This window comes from Scaptodrosophila lebanonensis, unplaced genomic scaffold, assembly GCF_003285725.1.
Source record: "Scaptodrosophila lebanonensis strain 11010-0011.00,11010-0021.00 unplaced genomic scaffold, SlebRS2 tig00000161-arrow-arrow-pilon, whole genome shotgun sequence".
NCBI classification, from domain to species: Eukaryota; Metazoa; Arthropoda; class Insecta; order Diptera; family Drosophilidae; genus Scaptodrosophila; species Scaptodrosophila lebanonensis.
In genome coordinates this window covers 1120307-1143329 of record NW_022060597.1, presented here as the reverse complement: position 1 = coordinate 1143329, position 23023 = coordinate 1120307, and the positions used below count along the sequence as shown (strand labels likewise).

General features: G+C 41.7%; 5 protein-coding genes across 5 annotated transcripts; 2 read left to right on the top strand and 3 right to left on the bottom strand.

Moving 5' to 3' along the window:
* Nucleotides 1–587: 587 nt before the first annotated feature.
* On the bottom strand, nt 588–3914 carry LOC115629651 (gamma-aminobutyric acid receptor-associated protein). The gene is made up of 3 exons (XM_030526161.1): nt 3705–3914; nt 1208–1405; nt 588–1132 (listed from the first exon to the last, which is right to left on the bottom strand). Exons 1-3 carry the CDS (start codon nt 3792–3794, stop codon nt 1061–1063), a joined length of 360 nt encoding a protein of 119 aa, XP_030382021.1. The 5' UTR covers nt 3795–3914; the 3' UTR covers nt 588–1060.
* Nucleotides 3915–5053: 1139 nt separating this feature from the next.
* LOC115629645 (40S ribosomal protein S6) lies at nt 5054–6470 on the top strand. Its single transcript, XM_030526156.1, has 3 exons — nt 5054–5152; nt 5548–5752; nt 5814–6470. Exons 1-3 carry the CDS (start codon nt 5147–5149, stop codon nt 6347–6349), a joined length of 747 nt encoding a protein of 248 aa, XP_030382016.1. The 5' UTR covers nt 5054–5146; the 3' UTR covers nt 6350–6470.
* A 722-nt stretch (nt 6471–7192) lies between these two features.
* On the bottom strand, nt 7193–10016 carry LOC115629647 (general vesicular transport factor p115). The gene has a single exon (XM_030526158.1). It carries the CDS (start codon nt 9924–9926, stop codon nt 7368–7370), a length of 2559 nt encoding a protein of 852 aa, XP_030382018.1. The 5' UTR covers nt 9927–10016; the 3' UTR covers nt 7193–7367.
* A 394-nt stretch (nt 10017–10410) lies between these two features.
* LOC115629654 (adhesion G protein-coupled receptor A3) lies at nt 10411–16984 on the top strand. Its single transcript, XM_030526168.1, has 4 exons — nt 10411–10535; nt 10605–10823; nt 10886–11099; nt 11167–16984. The coding sequence occupies exons 1-4, from the start codon at nt 10414–10416 to the stop codon at nt 16294–16296; spliced, it is 5685 nt and encodes a 1894-aa protein (XP_030382028.1). The 5' UTR covers nt 10411–10413; the 3' UTR covers nt 16297–16984.
* A 115-nt stretch (nt 16985–17099) lies between these two features.
* LOC115629655 (sodium-dependent nutrient amino acid transporter 1-like) lies at nt 17100–21863 on the bottom strand. Its single transcript, XM_030526169.1, has 11 exons — nt 21259–21863; nt 21049–21138; nt 20754–20973; nt 19457–19727; nt 19299–19402; nt 18529–18718; nt 18281–18457; nt 18013–18112; nt 17727–17903; nt 17564–17658; nt 17100–17490 (listed from the first exon to the last, which is right to left on the bottom strand). Exons 1-11 carry the CDS (start codon nt 21566–21568, stop codon nt 17296–17298), a joined length of 1929 nt encoding a protein of 642 aa, XP_030382029.1. The 5' UTR covers nt 21569–21863; the 3' UTR covers nt 17100–17295.
* Between the last annotated feature and the right edge of the window lie 1160 nt (nt 21864–23023).

The following is a 23023-nucleotide window of genomic DNA, read 5'->3' as shown; positions in this document are numbered from 1 at the left end:
GGTGACTATAAAAGCAAATTGTGTAAATATTAAAATGAGAGAAGAATCTATGCTATTAATGCCCCTTGAAGACTTGCTATGAAAACTGCTCTGTGTCTCAATATATTCTCATCGAATTTTGAATAGGCTATGCTTAATTCAATCCCCTTTTCCATCGGATAAGTATGTAGAACGCGTAATGTTTTTTAACGTTATTTAGGAATGTTTGCAGAAGCCGGTGTTCAATAATGTATTAAACAAAATCGATGTGGATGATGTCTATAAAAAGCTCACATGGAGGTGAACTCGCTATAAGACGTTATTTTAACTTTAATAAGTTCTCTTTTCAACTGTTTGCTTACGTCAAAGGTAATCTATTATATTTTTTGTCAATACATTAACAGATTTGTTTGCCACATCACAATAGAGTAAACATGACGCTCTCCCTTTAGCTTTGTGTATATGTTGAGCCTTAAATTTTCAAGTAGTTAAATGAAATGTCTAGTAATGTTAATTTTTTTTGTATTTATTTAAATATACATATAATAATAGATTAATTACTGTACGCTTAACCAAGAGAAGTCCTATTCGTAACCATACACACTAAATATGCACAAAATTTGTTTTATTTAAAAAAAAGGCAAAGTCAAATCAAACAATATTGCAAGGCGAAGCCGAGAGCGTAAATAAAATATTGGCCAAAAACATGTTTTTTTATATCTATATATAAAATTATCTTTCACATAACACAATTTTTTGTTTGCATTTTAATTGTAAATACATAACTAAATAGATATAAATAATCGTGTTTTTCCTGCGTTTTCTGGTTTTGGTGTTTGGTAAGTAAACATAGTAATATATATCGCTTTTTTTAGATAATTTTAAAAGATTTTCTTGTTTTTTTATGGTTTTTGAAAATTAGTTTTTGACTTTTCCCGTTTTAGACCAGCTTGCAAGTTTGTTTGTATATACTTTTTCGCATCGTTTTGAAAGCTGCATTCCATCAATATATATATACATATATATATATATATATATAGATCATTAGAACGCTTGCCACAACTATAGCGCAGCCGTCGGTTTATTGATCCGCGCCATAAACATTCTCATCAGAATAGGCTATATAAAGGAAGTAGTCCTCTTCGTGGTGTTCCTTTAGAGTGATCGAGAGAGCAATTTTGATTAGATATAGGCAGTTATATAGAAGGCTGGTTTTGGTGAAGTTTACCTGATACAAGGATCCCATGGTTGCCGATGTTGGTGGAATGACATTATTTACGAAGAAGAAGAGTGCATCCTCGGGACGCAGGTATATACGTTTGCGTATGAGAAAGTAAAACTGTCCTACGGTCAAATCCGATGGCACCAAATATTTTTTCTTATCCAAATCACCAATGCGCGCCTTCGGTGCCTTCTCGACTATCACCTGAAAGTATAAAAGGAAATTTTAAATTTATAATTGTAATAATCTTAATATTAAAAGCCATAATTTCGTAAGTTTAGGTTGCTGGTGCTATTAAAGATTGCTTGTGGACTGCTTTTCAAAGGTTATTTGCGTCTCGAATAGTTCCAATTCCTCGCATTAAGTCAGAACTGCTTTTTCCAATGCGCTATCGCTAGTTTAATGCAAAACAATTGCGTCTTGGCTCTGGAGGCAGAGGCTACTCAGACAACGTATGTCCACTTGCTACGTGCCACAAAACAAATTCTATAAGCTTGTCGGACTTTGTGCACAACCCAATTGACAATTGTAATTGCATTTTTGTTTCGAGTTATTTCTGTTTATTGTTTTTAGCAACAAACAAAGAAAAGTGAAACAATTTGGCAACTAACAGGTTCAACCACATTCTCACAAAAAAAGCAAAAATCATCAGGTTTGTCTATACACACATACATATGTATGTATGTATGTATTTGTATTCTCATCTGTCTGACGAGGAAGCAACAGCTTATAATGAATAGCAATTAATTATAATCAATATTGTTATCATGCGATATTGTCGGCAAAAATCGAGCGGCGAAGAGTGCCAAATGAATTGGCGATTTTTGCGTCATTGGCCGCTTTCAAGGTGTCGGGGCATTGGGATGGCCAAAACTATTTAATGTACTATAGACAATAGAAAAACTTGCTATGGGATAGATTATATTATGATGAGCCCCACTCTAAAGGCCTGACTTGGTACGATAAGTACACAACGATGTATAATGCACTCTCCATTAAGGTTAATATTATTATGAATTATATGAGACTATATCTTGCGTTTTTTTTTTAAATATGCTATGCGTGGTAAGTGGTAAGCACATACATATGTACATATATCATATCGAAGAAGGACACCCAAGGTTTGGTATCTCTACTTTGATAGTCTCTGAGATCGAAAAATTAAGATTTTTAAAATATTTTCAATAAGGGACTGAATTAAGAACCTGTGTGTAATAAATGTTTATTCCGAAAACTCGAGGTCAAATGGACGAGCAGACACTCAACTTGATTAAGGTTATAGATATGTACATATCTATGTATATATGTATGTACATATATGATATATGAAAGTATGTATATACATACATTTGAATTAACATTCGGACTCTGAGTATAGAGTATGTATATAGAGAAGCGTTGTGGGACGAACAGTCAGCTGTTATGTGATTTGCACGATTGCCAAATATTGTGCAAACAAATTCTTTAAACAAATTTAGGATGCATACACACGTATGTATATGTACATATGTTTATGTACACATATCTACATATAACAATACATGTATGTTCATGAACTATGCACTGCGCAGGGAATATTTAAACGGCAGCCACCACTTCAACAAGAAGTTGTTGATAACAACCACAATGTACATATGTATATACATACATATATATACATATGTATGTACATATGTGTGTTCGCAAATTATTATTGTGATGAATGGTGAAATAGAAAAACAAAGCAGGCAAATAGCCAACAACAATATGACTAATTGCATATACGCTGCTGTAAATATAGAAGAAAAACACACACTCACACTTATAGACAAGCAACTGGTCAAAGTGAGGGGTGTTATTAGGCCAGGTAAGCGGTGAGCCGATTTGGTTTTTTTGTACGCAATAGAAAACAAATTCATGTTCTGCGAACAAATTTTGCAAACAAACGAAAAACCAAAAGCGAAATCTAGACGAAAAACAACTGGTTGACTAAGTAAGTATGTAGATATCAGAAGGGGATGGGACCATGTTAATACAAGTGATGAGTGTTCATGGCTGCGGTGGGAGAGGGGACATTAAGACCAGCAAAAACACAAAAAAACAACAGCTGAGGAAGCGAGGCAGCTAGCAGTACATACACAAACACAATCATACGTACATACATACATTGAATAGAACAAAGCAGTTTTGTGTGCATTTGTGTATATGCATGAGGGTCATTTTGTTTGATTTTCACTTGGTATTAGGCAAATGCAGGCTTTGAACAATAATATCTTATTTGCAGATTTTGATTATTGCTACAACAAATGGCAATAAAATATCAACAATTTCTGGCAGCCACAAATGCGCAATATTGATTTTCCTCTCTATTTGTGTAGCAACAACAAAAAATGAACGACGCAAAACAAACACATACATACACAAAACCCCCACACAATAACACACACACACACACACACACACACAGATATACACACTCGCAGTTACATGGACGGACTAAGTGTGAGGTTGGATATGTACTTACGGGCACACGATCGGGGTATTTACGACGGATTTTATCGCCCTCAGCACGTCGCTTCTCAAAGGCGTGATCCTCCTTATATTGGAACTTCATGATTGTTAAATTTATATAGTTTAATAAAAAACGCAGTTTCACTTTTTGCCTAACCAACAACAAAAAAGGAAGCAGTTATATATGTATTGTTTTTCTCTTTCTGTATATGTGCTTTTACAGGTCTGCCACAACTTTTTCCAAATGTTGTCTCTAACCGAACTAAATGCGAAGTGATTTTTTTTTCACTAACAACCAAACTTGTATGAGGGCTTCCGAGCTGCGATGCACAGCGACGGCGTTGCAGCTGCAGGTGTTGGTAAACGTGCGCTAGCATTTAAAAGTTGTACAATCGAACGTATGTATGTACACTTGTCAGCAATGTGTATGCCATTATTACATTTCTCTAAGAACTAAATTTAAGGACTAACCAACGCTGCTGGCACAAAAAAAAATTAATTTAGCTGTAAAATTGTGTACTAATCTGTACAATTCTTGCCTAAGTAAATAGCTATATTCCTGCAAGTTAATTTGGTTTTATTTACATTTGATATACATACATATAACAGCTGTTTTTAGCGGCTGTATATAGCCGTGTGAGCACACTGCTTACGGAAAATACGGTCACACGATTTTTAAAAACAAAATCAACTAGAAAACGAATTTATTTTTGATTATTAGAACAAAATTTTAATTCTACAAATAATTTGACTCCCTCTTTGGTTTGCTTATATTGAACAAGCAAAGTACTCTGAAGTGGTCTTAAGGTTTAAGTTGTAACGCTTTTTTTTTGGTATTCCATTTTGATTTCTCACTATTAAAAAGTTATGGAAATTTTATTTTGCTATTGTTAAAATTAAATTAAATTTAGTACATAAAATTGCTGGTTGATTGCAAGAATACAACTAATAATCAGGTGAACGGACGGCAGTGCTATTTATTCCGTCAGCAGCGACAGAGCTTAAGTTAATATTTTTATATTTTTGCTACTTGAGCAATAGGTTTTCTAATCTACCCCAGTTTCTAATCTAGTATCTTAACGAAACATCTATGCATCTGTTCCCATTTCAAAGGTGTATTTATTTAAACATTCCTGTTAGTTTCCGCACGGGCTTTACAGCACTAATACATTTTGAATGACAACTATTTTGCATACCAATTTGCACTAAAATTGCAACTATTGTGCAAAAATAAAAAGGTGAAATATTTAATTAAATCAAACTTAATTGATTATATAATTATTATGATACTGCTCATATGACGCCGTCAAATGGCATTTGCTATAGTTCCGAGCCGAAGTATAAATTAACGGCGTCAAATCGCCGATAGATTTTGACAGCTGGTGTTTGGTTCTTTTCCTCCGCGTCTTTCTTTTGTAACGCGCACGTCGCAAACACAACACCGAGACCGACAGAATGAAGGTGTGCTGATAAAAATTTAAAAATACTAATATAAATGCTGTTTAAGCCAGGAAATACAGAGAAATTTAACGAGATTGATTATCGCTAAAGTGAATGTGCTGCATATTGCAAAAAAAGCTTAAGTGATGGATCTTAAAATTCACGATAACAATTTTGAAGCAACCAGTATAAGTACATATATGAAACTTTATAATACAGAAAACACTGCTTTTTTTTTTTTTTTTTTTTTTTTTTTTTTTTTTTTTTTTGGATTTAGGTTACTTTGCAGAATTATTTGACCGTCCACGTTGGTTACGAGAAAAACGCCATCACCAATTGTGTTTTTAGTACGATGTTAACATTTAAATATTAGCCTTAATTGTGTTTAGAAATAAAACACTGCTTTGTAATTGCAGCTTAACGTTTCCTATCCCGCTACGGGATGCCAAAAACTGCTCGAAGTCGTCGATGAGCACAAACTCCGTGTGTTCTACGAGAAGCGTATGGGCCAAGTTGTGGACGCTGACATTCTCGGTGATGAATGGAAGGGCTACCAACTTCGCATTGCCGGTGGCAATGACAAGCAGGGCTTCCCAATGAAGCAGGGTGTGTTGACCCATGGTGAGTCGTTATGGTATTAAATTAGCAGACGTATATTTTACCTCATTAATTTATCCATCAGGTCGCGTCCGCCTGCTCTTGAAGAAGGGCCACTCTTGCTATCGTCCACGCCGCACTGGTGAGCGCAAACGCAAATCTGTGCGCGGCTGCATTGTGGATGCCAACATGTCCGTGTTGGCTCTAGTGGTCGTCAAGAAGGGTGAGCAAGATATTGGTGGCCTGACCGACACCACAATCCCACGTCGCCTGGGCCCCAAGAGAGCTAGCAAGATCCGCAAGCTGTACAATTTGAGCAAGGAGGATGATGTATGTCGTTTTGTTGTGCGCCGCCCATTGCCCGCTAAGGATAACAAGAAGGCTACATCGAAGGCTCCCAAGATCCAGCGTCTGATCACCCCAGTTGTCCTGCAAAGGAAACACAGACGCATTGCATTGAAGAAGAAGCGTCAGCAAGCATCCAAGGAGGCTGCCGCCGATTATGCCAAGCTCTTGGTCCAGAGAAAGAAGGAATCTAAGGCCAAGCGCGAGGAGGCGAAACGTCGCCGTTCTGCTTCGATCAGAGAATCGAAGAGCTCTGTCTCCAGCGACAAAAAGTAAAAGTAGAACTTTTATATTAATAACATCAGCATCTACCCAACATTCGTGAAAAACCAACGAACGTTAATGTTCTTAAAAGTGTGTAACCGTTTCTGGTAATAAAAGTGAAAAAAATTGTAAACATATTGTTCTTGTATCTGGCAAGATAATCGGGCTACTAATGTGCTTTTTTTTAATTTTTTTTTAATCTTAAATTTTTATTTAAGATCTGTGCTAGGTTGGACAATTAAATTAAATTGTATGATAACTTGGGCATTTTTTTTAAAATCATGCTTCTGTGATCCGAACAGAGTGCCTGCTCGAGGAATGAAAACAGATTGTGGGATTCCTGATAGTTCATTGAGTATAGCTTGTAAAACTTTTTAACAATTAAAAGGAGGTGTGGTAAACGCCTTAGCACATGGTTCTTGAAAAGCTTGTTGAATCTAAAGACGCGAACTCTGGAGTTCCACTTTCATTCAAGAACCTCCAGAACAGCAATGTTTTCAAACTATTTGCTGCACAACTTTTGTTCAAGAACCTCTGTCTTAACGTTTCAATTTTTGAATATTGTACGAATTTTACAAATTCACTTTGAATTTGCAATTTATATTATGAACCTACTTCCACTAGGATTATATAGTTTCATGACTTATCCGAAGCAATTATCATATGTTAACTAGTATTTCATTGCCTGCGAACGTCTGTTCTCGTGTTTCGCGACTCCAGTGGGGTCGCCATTACATAAAGATACTAAGTAGGTATACATATGTATGTATGTACATACATACATAGTATATATCTGCACTCTTTCTTTTGATGATAGAATCTGTTGAATATTTTGGGCGGTGAATATTTGAGTGGTTTTGACGTTTTACACATAATATTTAATTCATTTGGGTGTGAGTTACATGGATTTACAGTTATTTAGTAGTAGTAATAGGTACACATACATAAATAAAATAAACAATTAGAATGTATAGGGCAGTCAGCGCTAAGGAGTTATAACACCTTCCCGTACCATATACTGATCTGGAAGTTATCTGTTCGATTCTGTTTCAGGTGCCGCTTCGATTGGATTAGTGGGAATAAGAGAAGTTGGTTGCGGCATTGGGTTGGTCGCTGCTGTTGTCGTTTCAGATTCACTACCTGCCGATGGCGTTGCTATTGTTGTGGTCGGCAACTGTTCCTCGTAGCGTGCTATTTTCGCCTCCTGATCGGCCAACAATTCCAGGAGGTCCTCCTGATCCTTTTGCGTCGACTTTAGTGCTTGTGAGGCGTCGTCGGCCCGTTGCTTTTCAGCTTGGAGCTGTTGCCGCAACGTTTCCAGCTCCTTGGTGAGGCGTATATTCTCGGCAAAGTACATGTTGGTCTGGTAGCGTGCCGCGTTCAGTTCTTCCTCATTATTTGTGGTTGTGCCGGGGGCTGGCGTCTGGCCGGTTCCGCTGGTGGCTGCCAAAAGTTGAGCCTTAAGCAGTGTAATCTGATCGGACACTTGCGATTTGAGAGCCTGTTCCTGGCCTAGCTGTTGCTTTATCTCACCATTCTGCTGTTCCAGCTCCTTCACCGATTGCTGCAGTTGCTGTATCTGAGCATCCATGCCTCGTATAATACCCTTGTATTGGGCCACCAGCGCTGATGCCTCCGAACTGAGCGTCAACTCGGTTAACTCAATGCCATCGACATCAAAACCGCTGACCAGCTTGGCAATCAGCGCCTCGAGACCCTTATATAGCTTGCAGTATTCGTAATCAAGCAGCAACTCACCAGCGGATTTGGCACGTATTTGCGCCTGCTTGCAGGCCCGACTGTAGGCCTCGTGTCGCGATACTTCACTCAGTTTGTTGCAGAAGGTCTCCTGGCCAATGCGCTTTATGATTAGCTGACTGATGTCCTCGCGACGCTGATTGGGCAGCGAGTTGTCATTGAACTGTATGCAGAGACCCATGAGAAAGGCGCACATGCCCTGCACCAGATATTCCCGTTCATCGTGTTCATTGGCACACAGTTGGGCGGTCAGATAGGCCATGGTGCCCTGTGTCTCCAGCAGTGCCTTAACCGCGCCCGGACAATGTGCCAGCCAAACGCTCAGCAACATAAGCAGACCCACTTTGCTTTGTAGGCGGTAGCGCTCCTGCTGCATCAAATTGGTGCACTGCTCCAGCAGAGTAATGGGCCTGTGGCCACCGGGAGTAGCGAGGAGGACGCGCAGCAGTTCCTCTTTAAGCGCAACATTATCCACGAGCGTATGCATGATCGCCACAGCTGAGAACCAATTGGCCAAGGTGTCGGATGAGAAGAGGCCGGTGCACAAAAGCTGACCCGTCGACAAGGAGCTGACGTCCGTAGTGCTGGATGGTAGCAGTGTTTGCACCACCGCTCGCTGGCCATCTGGGTTGCGATAGAGAAAGCACTCGAAGCAATAGAGGACAGCGCTGCGCAATGCCAGCAGTTGCTTCTCATTGATCATTGACATGAGCAGGACAACAATAGCGGGACGTGGGGGACTGCTAGGCGCCATCACATGACTAAGTTCGTCCTGATTCTCGTGATCGCCCCGCACCACTTCGGCTACAGCATTGATGGTCTCTGTAAGTATATCCGCAGGCACACCGCTGCTCATTAGGATATCGCAGAGTCCTTGAAGTAGCTGCGATTTTTGCATAACGCGTTGACAGGCGGTCACCACTTGCTGCTGATTACTGGGCGTGACCAAGGCACGCACCACCTGCAGCATGCAATGGAAGTTGGACACCTTTTGTGGTGTCCACCCTGTCTCTTCGACATCGCTGGCTAGCACAAACATGGGGGCCAGGCGCTGAATGTATGAGCCTTCCTTAAAAAATTGTTGATTGCTTGAGTTGTTTTTGAGCAGATTCAGCAATAGAATCAGACAGTCCTCCACCACAATGCCGCCATCGGAGCAGCCCTCGTCGTGGACAATATCAAATAGTCTATCGAACGCATTCTCAAAGGCAACAATTTTCTGTATGTTCGAGTTGCCTTTTGTCAGTTCGATGAGGAGCAGCAGCACATCGTTGCGTATAACCTCACGACTGTCGGTAAGCAGATCCATCAGCTTGGACACGCCCATGGGGCTGACTAGAACCAGTTCCTGCAGTTCTCGCGTCTTATTTGCAATCAGTGAAGTAATTAATTGAATGGCTGCGCGTCGCACCCTAAAATCGTACTCCTCCAGATATCCCATGACAAGGCTAACGTTCTCCGGTGTCTTGATAAACATTTCGGTAAACTGCTCACCCACATTCACGGACACTGTCGGATTGTCCGCCTCTTCATCAAATTCTTCGCTGGTCACAATGTTACAGAGAGTATCTAGCGCATAGCTTATAATCTCAGCGTCCTGCCCGTCATTCTGTAGCACTTGCACCAGTGGTGGCATGCCTTGGGCGCCAACTTCAATGCGATATTTGCGTGACAACGCCTTAAGTGCCCGGCACGCATCCCGACGATCCTCTAGCAGTGTCGATGAGTAGACGCGGTCGACCAGCTTTTCGACAGTTTCGGCAGCGCTCGGCTGCTGTCCAGGCTCCGTGCTGCCCAGCACGGTCTTGATTCCACTCTTCAGGAACTCCATGCACGATGCTTGCTCACACGGTCGTAGGAGTTCGGGTTTTTAGTGAAATACCACTGAAAAAAGTGGCCTATCTGACACGTCAATTTAGAAAAACAATCCAGCCCCTCGTCAGTGTGTACACTCATTCAAAATTATGCACACAGCTGAGGTTGGTATTTTTTAATGTATTCTTGATATTGCAGTATATTTAGCGTGTGGGCACACTTGGCCTCGTGTATTTGTTGTAACTTTTGCAGTTTGTTTATTATGCGTTTGTTTATATGAAATTATAATCGTAATTAATAATTAAACATTAATTGTTATGCGTTCAGCATGAGGACTTAAATTTGTTAATGCAGCACTAATGGGCGCAACAATGAATGCAGCGCTTGCCTGCCCTGGCGCTGCAGCAAGGAGCGGCATTCCTCCTATTCTGCTTTGGCTTCTTTTCGCCATGTTCCTGCAATTGCAGTGCTTTTTTCTTGGTGTGGACGCAGTGTGTCCGAAAATGTGCAATTGCAAGAGCATCTCGGAGAACATTCAAACATTGCGAGTGAGATGTGATGACCAACACATTGTAAATTGGAAGGACCTTGATTTTGGGGATGATGTGCACAATATTGTCAGCATGTAAGTTTTTTTTTAAATTCTTTTTCAATTGCATTATCGCAGAGTTTAACTTATAAACGAATTTCTTAGCAATGCCAGCAAGAATGCAATTACTCATATAGTCGTGGATGATTTTAAGAATTTTACGGAACTAAAGCGTTTGGATCTGTCTTCAAATCTACTAACTGAATTGGACAAAGACACCTTCGGCGATAGTTTGGTGCATGTGGAGCGCTTGAAATTGGCTAACAATTCGATAAGTCACATATACGAAGGCGCCTTCGAGCAGATGCCCAAGCTAAGGCAGCTGTAAGTCATCCATAGATCCACTCCAATCCATTTTATCATACAACCCATTACTTATTTTTCAGTGACTTATCAAACAACCCTTTGGCCTGCGACTGTGGTCTGATTTGGCTGATAGCGTGGTCGAATGCCCGCGATGTTAAACTGCAGCCAGCGCCCAAATGCGATTCGCCTGTCAATTTCCGTGGCATGTCGCTGAAGAAACTCAAGGTGGGCATTGATTTTCGTTGCGAATCGTTGCTGCAGCCGCTACTCGAGCTTGTGCCCAAACAAAATCAGGTAACATTCTGGTTCTCCGAATTAAAATGTGTTTTTTTAACATATATTCTTTGTTTGTTTAATTTAGGTTGCCTTTGAGGGCGATGAACTGCAATTAAAGTGCTATGCGCCTCGAGTTGCGATTGGCGTACCACGCGAATCGGAGGACTTGCCCACACGTGCTTACGTGTTCTGGGGTTGGTCGGACAAAATACGCCAAAACAATTCGACGGAAGACATAATATATCGAGATCCCACCAAAGTTTTCAATGATGTCAGCTTAGAAACGAAGCATTCAACGGATTCGGGCATCCTGAACTCCATTCTGCGCATCGCGAATCTTACGCAAAACCATACGGGCATGTGGGACTGCACACTGCGCTCTCAGCAGGCCAATCTGTCGCAATCAATTGTATTGCATGTAGTGGCTAAAGGGACACTTTACTGTGAGACGATTGTAGTGCGAACCAACAAGGGTGTCTATCATTGGCCACGCACAATGCGTGGCGAGACGGTGGTGCAGGAGTGCGTTGAGGAGCCTACAGATGCATCGTTCCATAGACGAGCGTCGCACGAATGCAGCACCGATGGCCAGTGGCGCAATCTGAATACCGAAAACTGCGTTTATGTTAGCGAAACGACACGCATTTTGGAACAGTTTGCGAAGGTTAATCTAACCTTGACCAAGGGTCAAAATGCTCTGGAAATTGCTCGTCGACTGCACAACTTTACGCACATACAGACGCAGCTGCATAAAATTCGAGATCCCATGGATTTGGAGTTTATAGCACGCACGTTGCTGAAGTATTTGGAGCAACTGGATGGTTATCAGAACGAGATTAGCTACTTGCTGTTGGATATTGTGTCGCAGCTCTTAACGCTGCCCGCCAAATTGTTTTACGATGCTCAGGTGGATCAGTGGACGGGTCTGAAGCTGCTGCACGTTGTCGAAACATCGGCTCTACATATGGCCATGGCGAAAATGAACGCCGAGTCCACAGATCCCACTCCACTAGCCATTTATATGCGGCATACCCAACGAAATATATTCGTGGAGTTCTTTAACATTAGTCTTGATGCGTTTCTGAGCATGTCGTGCGTCTGGCTGGATGCCAGTCAACGGGGATTTCAGTGTAATACGTCGAATGATACGATACCCATGTATGAATATGGTGATATAGATGCGGCCATACAAATACCCTACAATGTGCTCAATGAGCAGCTGAAGGCGAATTCAAGTGCGCAGCGTTCTCTTCGTCTAATGGTCACATTGCATCGAAATGCAAAAATGTTGCCGCATCTCAATCTTCTTTCGAATACAAGCAATGAGTTGCTGCTATCTTCAGCCATCATTGGTGCCAAGCTTTATAGCGGCGAGGGACATTTAATGCCAGCCAGTTACAGCTCCATTGATGAGGTTAGCACGGAACAGAGCACCATGGATGTAGAGGATGTGTATCAAGAGCGTATCACCATTATGCTGCGTGCCCATCCGTATCATAACGATGTTAGCGCCCCGATACCCGCCTGGTGGGACAGTGAGCAGCAAGTGTGGAACGAGCGTGTCTGCCAATCGCATTACCAACATCGTACTCTCCTCATGTTTAGCTGCACTCGCACCGGCTATTTTGGATTACTGCAGCGTGCTGCCTTTCTGAACGACTATCGCAGCGAAGATGCGGGCTCCAGATTCCGGTACACTCCTTCGGGCATTTATGTGGGCTGTGCCGTGCTGTTCCTTTGCGCCTGGTTCAACATTGTCACATTTGTGGTTTTCGGCTATGCCATACGCATCAATCGCGTCCAGCGGCATGCTTTGGTCAACACATGGCTGGCCGTCTCCACACTCTGTTTGGTATTTGCTTTGGGCATTTATCAGACGGCTAATGCACTGCATTGTCGCATCTTTGGACTGCTGATGCACTATTTGAGCCTCTGCGTGCTGTTGTGGGTGTGCGTCAGCCTCAGCACCATGTATAAGCGTCTAACGAAATCGACGGCTCACCAGCACCGCGGTAGCAACGAGCACGGCGAACAGCTGGGCAAGGATGGCTTGGGCTTGGGCAAGCTGGAGCATCGTAAACCCATACTCGGCGTCTATCTGGTCGGTTGGGGCATTGCGCTACTGATCTGTGGCATCAGTAGTGCCGTCAATATGGCCGAATATGCCGCGTATCATTTTTGTTTCCTGCACACGCCCACCACACTGAATGCTCTGCTCGTGCCCGCCATCATTCTACTCATCTTCTGTGGCATACTCTCGCTCTGCATTTACTATCATCTCGGACAGCAGGCAGTGAATGTGTTGCAGCAGCAGGTGAATCAGCGTCAGTATTCGGACAACAATACACAGGCGACGGAGCACATCGATCTGGACTGGTTGGACACGAATGGGACAACAACACGCAACTATCATAGTGCCAAGGATGCGAGCACCAGTGTCCTGCAGATGCAGCACGAACAATACAGTACATTAAGTAATCCCCTGAGCAGCATTGTCGATGATTTTGAGCGCTCCAATATGTCGCATCTACGTGGACATTTTGTCTTTCTAATACTTTACGTGCTCGCATGGCTATCCGCTGCGTTTTATGTGTCCCAGGAGGCAAGTGGAACGGCTCCCGTCCAGTACAATGTCTATGTGCTGAGTTTCGCCGGAAGTTGCTGTGCTTTGGCGCTATTTCTGCTGCTCTTCTACAACCTAACCCGCAACGATGCGCGCCAGGTTTGGTCACAGTATAATGTCTGTGGCAGTGAACATGATCCAAAGATTGCGTATAATAATGCGCACGGACGAGGCGGCAGTGGCAGCGGCGGCAAGCTGTTCAGCTTTGGTGGCAACGCTCCGGGTGGTCCCACTTCAGTCTTGGGTGGTGGTGGCGCAGCCATGATCAGCAACTCCATTGTGGCCTACAAGCCCAGCGGCAGCTGTTACGAGGCCAACAACTCGGCGGGCTCGCGCTCCAACAGCCAATGCTCCAACAAGCAACGCAGCAACAGCGCCCGCAGCATGCGCAGCAATACACGAAGCAATGGACACGACTGTAGCAGCACCACACAACAGCTGCTGGGAGTTGCCAGTGGCGGGGGTGGCGGCCCCTCAATCATGAACAACACAAATCCGCATTTACAGCAACCAACGTCGAGCGCCTCAGCACAATCAACGGCAGCAGCGCACAGTCTGAACGTACTGCTCCATGGTCAGCATGATGCTATACCAAGCGCCGAGATTTTCTACAATCCCAATCAGATAAATGTGGCGCGTAAATTCTTCAAGAAGCAGAAGCGTCTAGCCAAGCGCAACAATTTCGAGCTGCAGCGACAAACGCTGCCCCATCAACAGCAGCTGCACAGCCAACACAATCTGAGCGATGCCTCATCGGGCAGCAATGCGGAGCACATTTATTCGAGGCATCACAATGCCATGACCTTACTGGCGGGGGGCAGCAAAGTAAATAACACAAATATACACTATAAACCGCAACAGCATTACAATGAGGTGGCCACCAAAGAGACCAGTCTCAATCAGTCGGCGGTCGTCGGAGAAAACATGCAATACAAACGATATATGCCGCCGACACACAACTCGAAGATACTGCAGGCGAACATATATACGAATATACCCGAAACGTTGACGCCACAGCATGAGGTGATCAAGTTGCGAACGCCCTCCGTGCTGGATGAGACGCTGCACGAGCACGATGACGAGATGCTGACCCATGACGATGACGATGGCAGCTCCCTCGACGAGCATGCGCCACTTTATGCAAACACCATGCCGCTGACAACTGAAACGAATCACATATTTCAAACGAAGCCCGCCACATCAACGCCAATGAAGTCGCTCAAGGAGCGGGAAAACTTCGCCCAGTTGAACAATAGTCAGACGGCAGCATTGCTGGAGGAGAGCGCCGTTGAGGCAATGAACAGTTTGGGACTGCCAGAGACCCAAAACCTGGACAATGGCATTGGGAATGCTGTGGACGATGATGATGCTGGCGAACGGGAGGGCAGCATTTCACCTGGCTACGATCACAGATCGCCGTTGCTGCAAAAGCATGAGATTTATGTATCCAACTCGCTGCAGGTGACCAACAGTATACGCTTGGATGAGAATTTTCCCAGCGTCCTCATACGCTACACCCAACAACAGCAATCCAAGTCGCTGAACAACATTAGTGACATATTGGCGAACAGTGGAGCTCGGGTGGCTGATGTAAGCGTCACAGAGCAGCGGGGCAGTGCATCACCAATACCTGGAGCAGCTCAGAACGCTTCCTTGCTGCAGGAGCAGCAGCGTCAAATGTATTCGTGCAGCAGCAATAATCTCTCCCAGATACAGGCAGCGCACAATCATCGCAAAAGGCCCACTGCCTTGTACCTGCACTCACCGCTCTCCTCCCTTTCGCTGCTCAAATGCACATCGGCGAAGGATGGCGAAGGGGTGGATGTGGACGTTGAGGCCGATGCGGATGCGGATGGGGATGGGGATGGAGATGGAGCATTTACTTTACCGAACAGTGCACGTCTGTTTTCCTCCAGTCCTACCAACGAGAGTGATCTGAACTATCAGAACTCGGAGATTAGCATACGCAGTCACGGACTCTACGCACCACAGGCTGACAACGATCTCAATCTGACACTCACGGACGATTTCCGTTGTTACCAGTCCTCGAATGCCAGTGAGGCAGATGTCGAGTTTGATGATGAGTTTGTCGGCTATGGAGGCAGCGGCGGCATAATAACAGCGGCCAATGGTGAGGCGCATTATCAGGTTGTCACAAACAATGGGGAGCTGGACGGAGAGAGTGGACATTGCTTGGAAAATATTGATGATGATGATGATGATGCCATAAACACTTCAATTGATGAACTTTACGAGGCCATCAAATGTCGAAGTCCCCTAAAGAATAAGGCGAACACGAATGGTTCGCCGAGTACCTCCGATGGAATCAATAAGACTGATGCATATTCAGTTGCCCCAACAACAACAGCAGCAGCAACAACAGCTATACCACCATCTACATTATCAACAATGAATCCCTTAGGAACAACATCATCAGTTAACCAATCGACGCCCTCCACTGAGCTGAGGGCCAGCACTCACGATAATCTCAATGAGACCGTTGAAGATGACAGCAGTCAGAGCAGTGTCATCTCCTATATCGATCCTAGAGCGAACAACGATAACAGTCCTATCCGTAAATATCCTAGTTAAACATCTATACATCACATGCATACTACATACATATGTACATACATAATACATGTGACCCACTAAATCATCGTATTAATTGTGCTTGGCCGGAAGTTTCCAAGTGCCAATGCCAAAGTATTCCTGTCGTCATAGAGCCTAAGAGTGCATGGTCCATTAACATACATATGTATGTACATACATATATGTATGAATGTACATATGTGTGTATGTATGTGTGTGTGTGTGCTTGTATATTGATAAGTCATTCGCGATGCATCACCCTAAATTATATATATATATATATATATACATATATGTGTGTATCTCATGTAGTTAGGTTTCTATTTATTTTGAGAGTAGAGTTTAAATTTCATTATTTTTTTGTCCACCTCACCATACATAAGAGATTTTCATTGACAAAGAGCAGAAGCTCAAACAAAGAAGGAGATAAGCTATGGTCAGACTGACAAATAATTTACCAACAAATTCTTTGAATTTTAGTTCGTTAATTTAAATCTTATAAGGATTCTATGCTCATATATAGTTTCCAGCAACTACTTTTTAAAAACCCTATAGAAATTTGTGCGCAAACTATTGGCCTGTCTGGGCGTAGCTTTAGTTTCTGCATTTGTTAGACTAATATGTATTCAATAGTTTCATTTTAAAACTGTTAAATTTAAGCTACTTGTCTATTACTAGTATGTACCTTAATATTAAAATCGATTTATTTTACATATGGGATGTACGATATATGCGTCTGATATATGTACATATATGTACTTGTATGTGAATTTGATTGATTAAATAAATTCACAAAATATACATACATACATATGTGTAATGTATTGTCCATTAGTATTATTATTATTATATATCATTATTATTAATATGTGGTACATACATTTTGTATACTTCTTAAATGCGACAACTTATTTTAAGTTATTGCAAAAAAAAAAAACAAAAAGGAATTACATTGAAATGTAATTATTATACACTTGTAGTAATATATATAATTGTGAACTAAATATCTTTGGCATCAGTCCAATCGGTAACAAATATGCTGCGTAGCTTGTACATTAGATAACTGCCCTTCAGTTCCGAGTTGGCTGCTTTCCGACGCTCCTTCACACTACGTTTGTATATCAACCATTCCTTCTTGATGGCCGGATCGCTCGGACCCCATTCGGAGCTCGGTCTGAAGGCCGTCTTAAAGCACTATATGGTGGGCAGACAAATAATATAAACTTTCTTCCACAGTTTAGATGTAAAATATTATTGAATTATTTACCATATAGACACCTTTATCACAATCTCTGGTAACGCTCCATATGGCCCAGAGGGGAAACTGTAGAAATCCAATGGCGAGCAGCACCCAACCAGCAACTATATAGGTATATTCACGAGTATATAGAAATAGCAGATTTAAATCGATTACAGAGCAGTTGGCATACCATTCGCTGACTCTGGATACTCTAGGCCCGCATACTTTAGGGTCTCCAATTCGATCATTGAATAAATGAAAATGAGAAATAGAAACATGGGTGTAATGATGGCCCAACAAATACGCCAAAGACTAGACACGGGGCTCTTTGTCATAAACTCGATATCATCGCAGAAGTTTTGAAGACCTGTAAACAAATACCGTATGAGCTAAAGGATGTTTCCCAATCCGAATGGAACGAAAACGTTTTTTCTCGTCACACAATTTGAGAGCATTGAGAATTTTTCTGTTTATACCATAGATCCAGGAGATGCCAATTATTTGGAAGACAGCCAAGCCGAAAACAACGAAAGTACTGCCATAATAGTCCACTAGATTCAGTATCCATTGGCCAGCCTTTAAAAGTGTACAAATCATTGATTAGTCGTACTTCTCGAAGGCATTGCTTGCGGAAATAACAGATGATACTCAATAATCTACACAGAAAATTGGACAGGCGATTGATTCAATCGATCGCTGATAAGCATAGGCATTAGCATAGCTAGATGTAGATCAATGAAGTACCGGTGTCACGTAAACAATGCCGCTGAGAAATCCGCCAACGGCTATGGCCAATGCAACCGTGGACGCCTTCATCCATTTGTACTGATCACAGAGTATGGCTACCAGTGTGTTTGCCTGAGCCACCAGGGTGCCGATCCCCAACACGAAGAGCATAAAGAAAAACAGTATTGCAAAGAGCTGCGTGCATATATAGAGATAATCAAGATCAAATATCGTAACCCCATCGGAATCAGTCACAAATAAATTACCTGAGGAAAAGCTGTGAACTTTGCAATCGCATCTGGATAGGAAACAAAGGCTAAGCCGGTACTACTACGCACCACCTCGTCAATATTTGTTACCTTCAGATTAAAGGCTAAATTTCCCAGAATGCCAAAGATCGTAATACCGGCGATGAGGCTTGTCAGCGTATCCAAACTGGTAACAATCAGCGTGTCTCTAAAAATGATTTCAAATAAATCCCAAGTGAGTATCTATAGAATATTTAAGTCTCTATGATCAGCAAGTTAAATATACTTGTATTTGAGTCTCTCCTGATAGACAGATATTTATAATTTCATAAACTAAAGTCTTTAGCGGAAGCCAATTGAACAAATTTCAATTAAAAGAGATATTACTCATTATCATGATACGAGACCTTGAACCGAAAGTAATTATAGCACCGAAAGAGAAATGTTTATTTTGGTATATATGGGGCATACAAATAGGAAGTCGCCGTTTTTTTTAAAAAAAAAAAAAGAAAAAAAAATTTCTAGCGGACGCCCTACGTTATTTAATACGTTCCCAACTTGAAATTTTTTTTTCTTTTTCGATCTTAAATGTGTACATTTTAGATTCAAATCTGCGGGAAGTTTTATTTCCCACCTTTAATTCAAAGAAATTCGATGAAGATTCAAGAAGTGAAAGAACGTTAATTCAGGAATGGCTTCAATGCCTTTTAAGCGTAGCGTATAAGTAAATAAATCATCTTAAATACTATATATAAATACTATATATATATATATATATCTTTACCGACCTGCGCACATTGTGATTAAATTTGTTGTACGATGAGAACATTACAAGTGGTCCCAGACCCACCGCCAGAGAGAAGAAACATTGCACGACAGCGGCTTTCCACACCTAAATGGGAAATTTTAACAGCGACTATATGTAGTTATGGATATTTGTACTTACGGAAAAATTCAACAGTTCGCTCCAATTGGGTTTCAAGAAGTATATGATACCATCGATGGCCCCTTCTAGGGTAACAGCTCTAATCAGTAGGGTAATTAGTATGGCATAGGGGAACATGGCTAAGAAATAGGCAGCCTTCCCCGTTGTCTTGATGCCCCTCACAATGATCATGTAAGTGACGACCCAGGCAACGAACAGAGCAACGGTGAGGCGCCAACTCGGCATTCCAATACCCTGGGATAGATCTTCGATCTCATGAATAACAGTTTTGCTGTTTAAAGAAATAATGGATTAAAAAATAATGTCTTAAGCCTATAAGCATAGCTGATGGGGGATATTCTCCTTAGAGATGTTGCTAAGTCAACAAAAATGTACGGAAACTATAGACAAAAGAGTCAGAATGGAACAGCAGTGAAAAAGGTCTTAATATCTGTATTTTCCTTAAACTACCGACAGGAAATTTCCATATTCCTATAAATTTCTCTTCCAAACTAAAATGCAAACAAAAAGTTATTAGAACTTCCATCTGAGCTTTTATTAATGATTACGCAAATGAAGGACAGCAGGGTCGTGATACGAGAGATCTAGACAATAGAATTTTATACGCTGATTAAACATCATTTTACCCACAAAGCAACAACCATTTGTCTAAAGCTAAAATGTTATCAAAGCATTTAGCGCCAGACTGATGCTTATCGTAATTTTGTCTATACGCAGAGTTCTTTACCCTCAAATAATGTGTATGTGTGTGTGTGTGTGTGATAATAAAACAAGAGAGAACGCTACAGTCGAGCAAGCCCGACAGTGAAATACCCTGTACCTAGGTAAACTTCCTACATTGAGGTATATGCGCCCATAGCATCAGCAAAAAGAGGAAGAAGAAGACAGTAGATAATTATATATTAATTATGTGTGCAAAGTTTGGTTTAGGCAGCATTTGAAATTTGGACGCTATTGACGAAATTCTGCAGCGGGGGGAAGGGGGGGGAAATTAAAAAAAAAACAAAACTCGTCCTTTCTCGGACCTAGGAGAATCTGGATGCCAACTTTGGTTATTCTAGCTTTTATAGTTTCTGAGATCCTTGCGTTCATCCAGACGGACAGACGGACGGGCGGACATGTCTAGATCGATTTCTCTCGTCATGCTGATTCAGAATATATATGGGGTCGGAGATTCTTCCTTCTGCATGTTACATACTTTGCACAAACCTAATATACCCTTTTTACCCTACGGGTACAGGGTATAAAAAAACATCCCCCTCTAATGTGGCGAAATACTGAAATGATCCGTACTTACAGAAAATATAGCTCCGAACTACTCTGCAACTTGATATCGTTTCTAGTCTGATTGAAATTGGGTAAAGAGTCCACACAATTGGGACCCCATTCTCGGCGACAATAGGACCAGGGCAGGACCGGTTGAAACGAGGCGACCAAATAAAAAAGGGTCAGAGCCAATAGGGATGAGTAATACGTGAGTACAGCGATGCCGGCATAGGCCTGACCTATGCCCACACCTGCGAGCAAACATATCAATATTATTTGTTACCCATTAAGTTTAAATCAATTGGTGTCTGAGAGAGAGTAATTACCAATAAACGCGGGACAGACAGACCAGATTTTGACCGAACTCTTACTGGTAAATTGACCCATGAGCACTTCCAAATAGTACATTGGCTTGCCTATAAATAAATCAATATGAAAATAACACAGACCGATCACACCGAATGGTCAACGCGTCGTTGGAATCAATTTGACATGATTGGAATCAATTAAATATGATTAATAGCGCCATAGCATACCAATCAAGAGGAGAACAACAACGTAGGGAATAATGAAGGCGCCGCCACCATTTTCATATGCTGTGAATGGGAAACGCCAGATATTGCCCAAACCGACCGACACCGATATGCATGACATGAGAAACTCTACGCTGTTGGCCCAGTTTTCGCGATTCTTCACCTCCAACGGTTCGGATACCGACTCGAAGGACGGCTGATATAGCTGACCCTGCAGCATCCTGGGCGAGTCTTCCGTTCGGCGATCATCAATAATATTGACAAATATAGTCGCTGATTTCGTTCTGGTCGCGTTTGTATCGCCGCCCTCCATATCGTGGGTTTTGTGTGCCTTTTTGAGCAGCTTATGTAAAAATATTTGGCGGATATGCAAAAGAAGAGGCCGTGCAAGATCGTGCGAGATCGTGCCAGATCGTGCCCTTCAACACAACAACCACAACCGCCACAAACACGCTCACACACACAGAGAGGCACAAAGGTTGTTAGGTTGGTTCTCCCACAAAACCCACTAGCGATCGCGAATTTTAATTTTAAACTTCTGTCAAACGGCAATCATTTTTAATGCTCTAGGTCTACTCCTAACGATTCCCCAACAACGACTGAGCGCATTGAGGCACTGAGGCGATTTGCCAGAAGACGAAGACGATATAAACAATACAAGAGCTTTTTCAATCCGCAAAATGTCTGCAGACGCCAATTGGTTCAATTTCAATGCTGCTGCTGCTGCTGCTGCTGCCGTTGTCAAACGACCGATGTGTACTATATATCCGCATGTGTACATACAGAGATATGTACATATGTATGGTTGCTTACTCTCAGGCTATCTATCTATCTATCCACCTATCTATGTATCTTTGTATCTGTGGGGTGTGGGTGCAAATGCATTTGCCATGGCCGCCAGTTGTCCCTCTATCTGGCCCAAAAGTGCTGCCTTTTTTGTTGTCGTCATTATCATCATTGTCTTTGCCATTGCCATTGCCTTTAAGGTCTCCATTTTCTTTTACATACACACACCTGGTTCAAATAATAGGCACATCCCAATAGACTCCTTCCTTAATCAAAAACAGCGAACTTTTACGATCGATTTAAATCAAAACTAAAGCATAGCATAACATAAATATATAGATAAGAGTGGTATTTCCTGATTATTAATCACAGTTGACGGAATTACAATTTTGTACAATTTTAAAAAGTGGATTAATTATATACTTAAAATTCCAAAAAAAAAAAAATGCAATACATTGGCAAGGATTTTGATTTAAAAAGGAAATCAATATAATTATGAAACTAGTCATCCTCTTGATGTAATTGAGAATAGCCTTCTGCTTGATTAATTACAAATCAATATCAGTATCAGGAATTCCATTTATTACTTTTATAATTCGCTTCGTGTTCGATTCAGTTAAGAAAGAATAACAGAAGCTGAAGAATAATGCATTCAATATTTCCTCAGTTGATTATACTCTTGTATTCCTGTAAACAAAATTATCATTAAACACCTAATGAATACCAAACTTTAATATAGCGATAAGCAAAAAGGAATACTATTAATAATATATGTATGTAATAAACTTGGATTTCGTATATAAACGGAAAGTGTATAGGCCAAGATTAGTGTTCCTACCTGTTACAAGTTTTCAAAGGCAGGTCTTCAATTTTTTTTTTTGTAAATTTTGGCAATGTAATATGCTGTCGTTAAAATAGAGAATTATTAATTTAATTGAATGATCTTCATTTTTTGTTTGTAAATTTTGCCAATGAAATATGC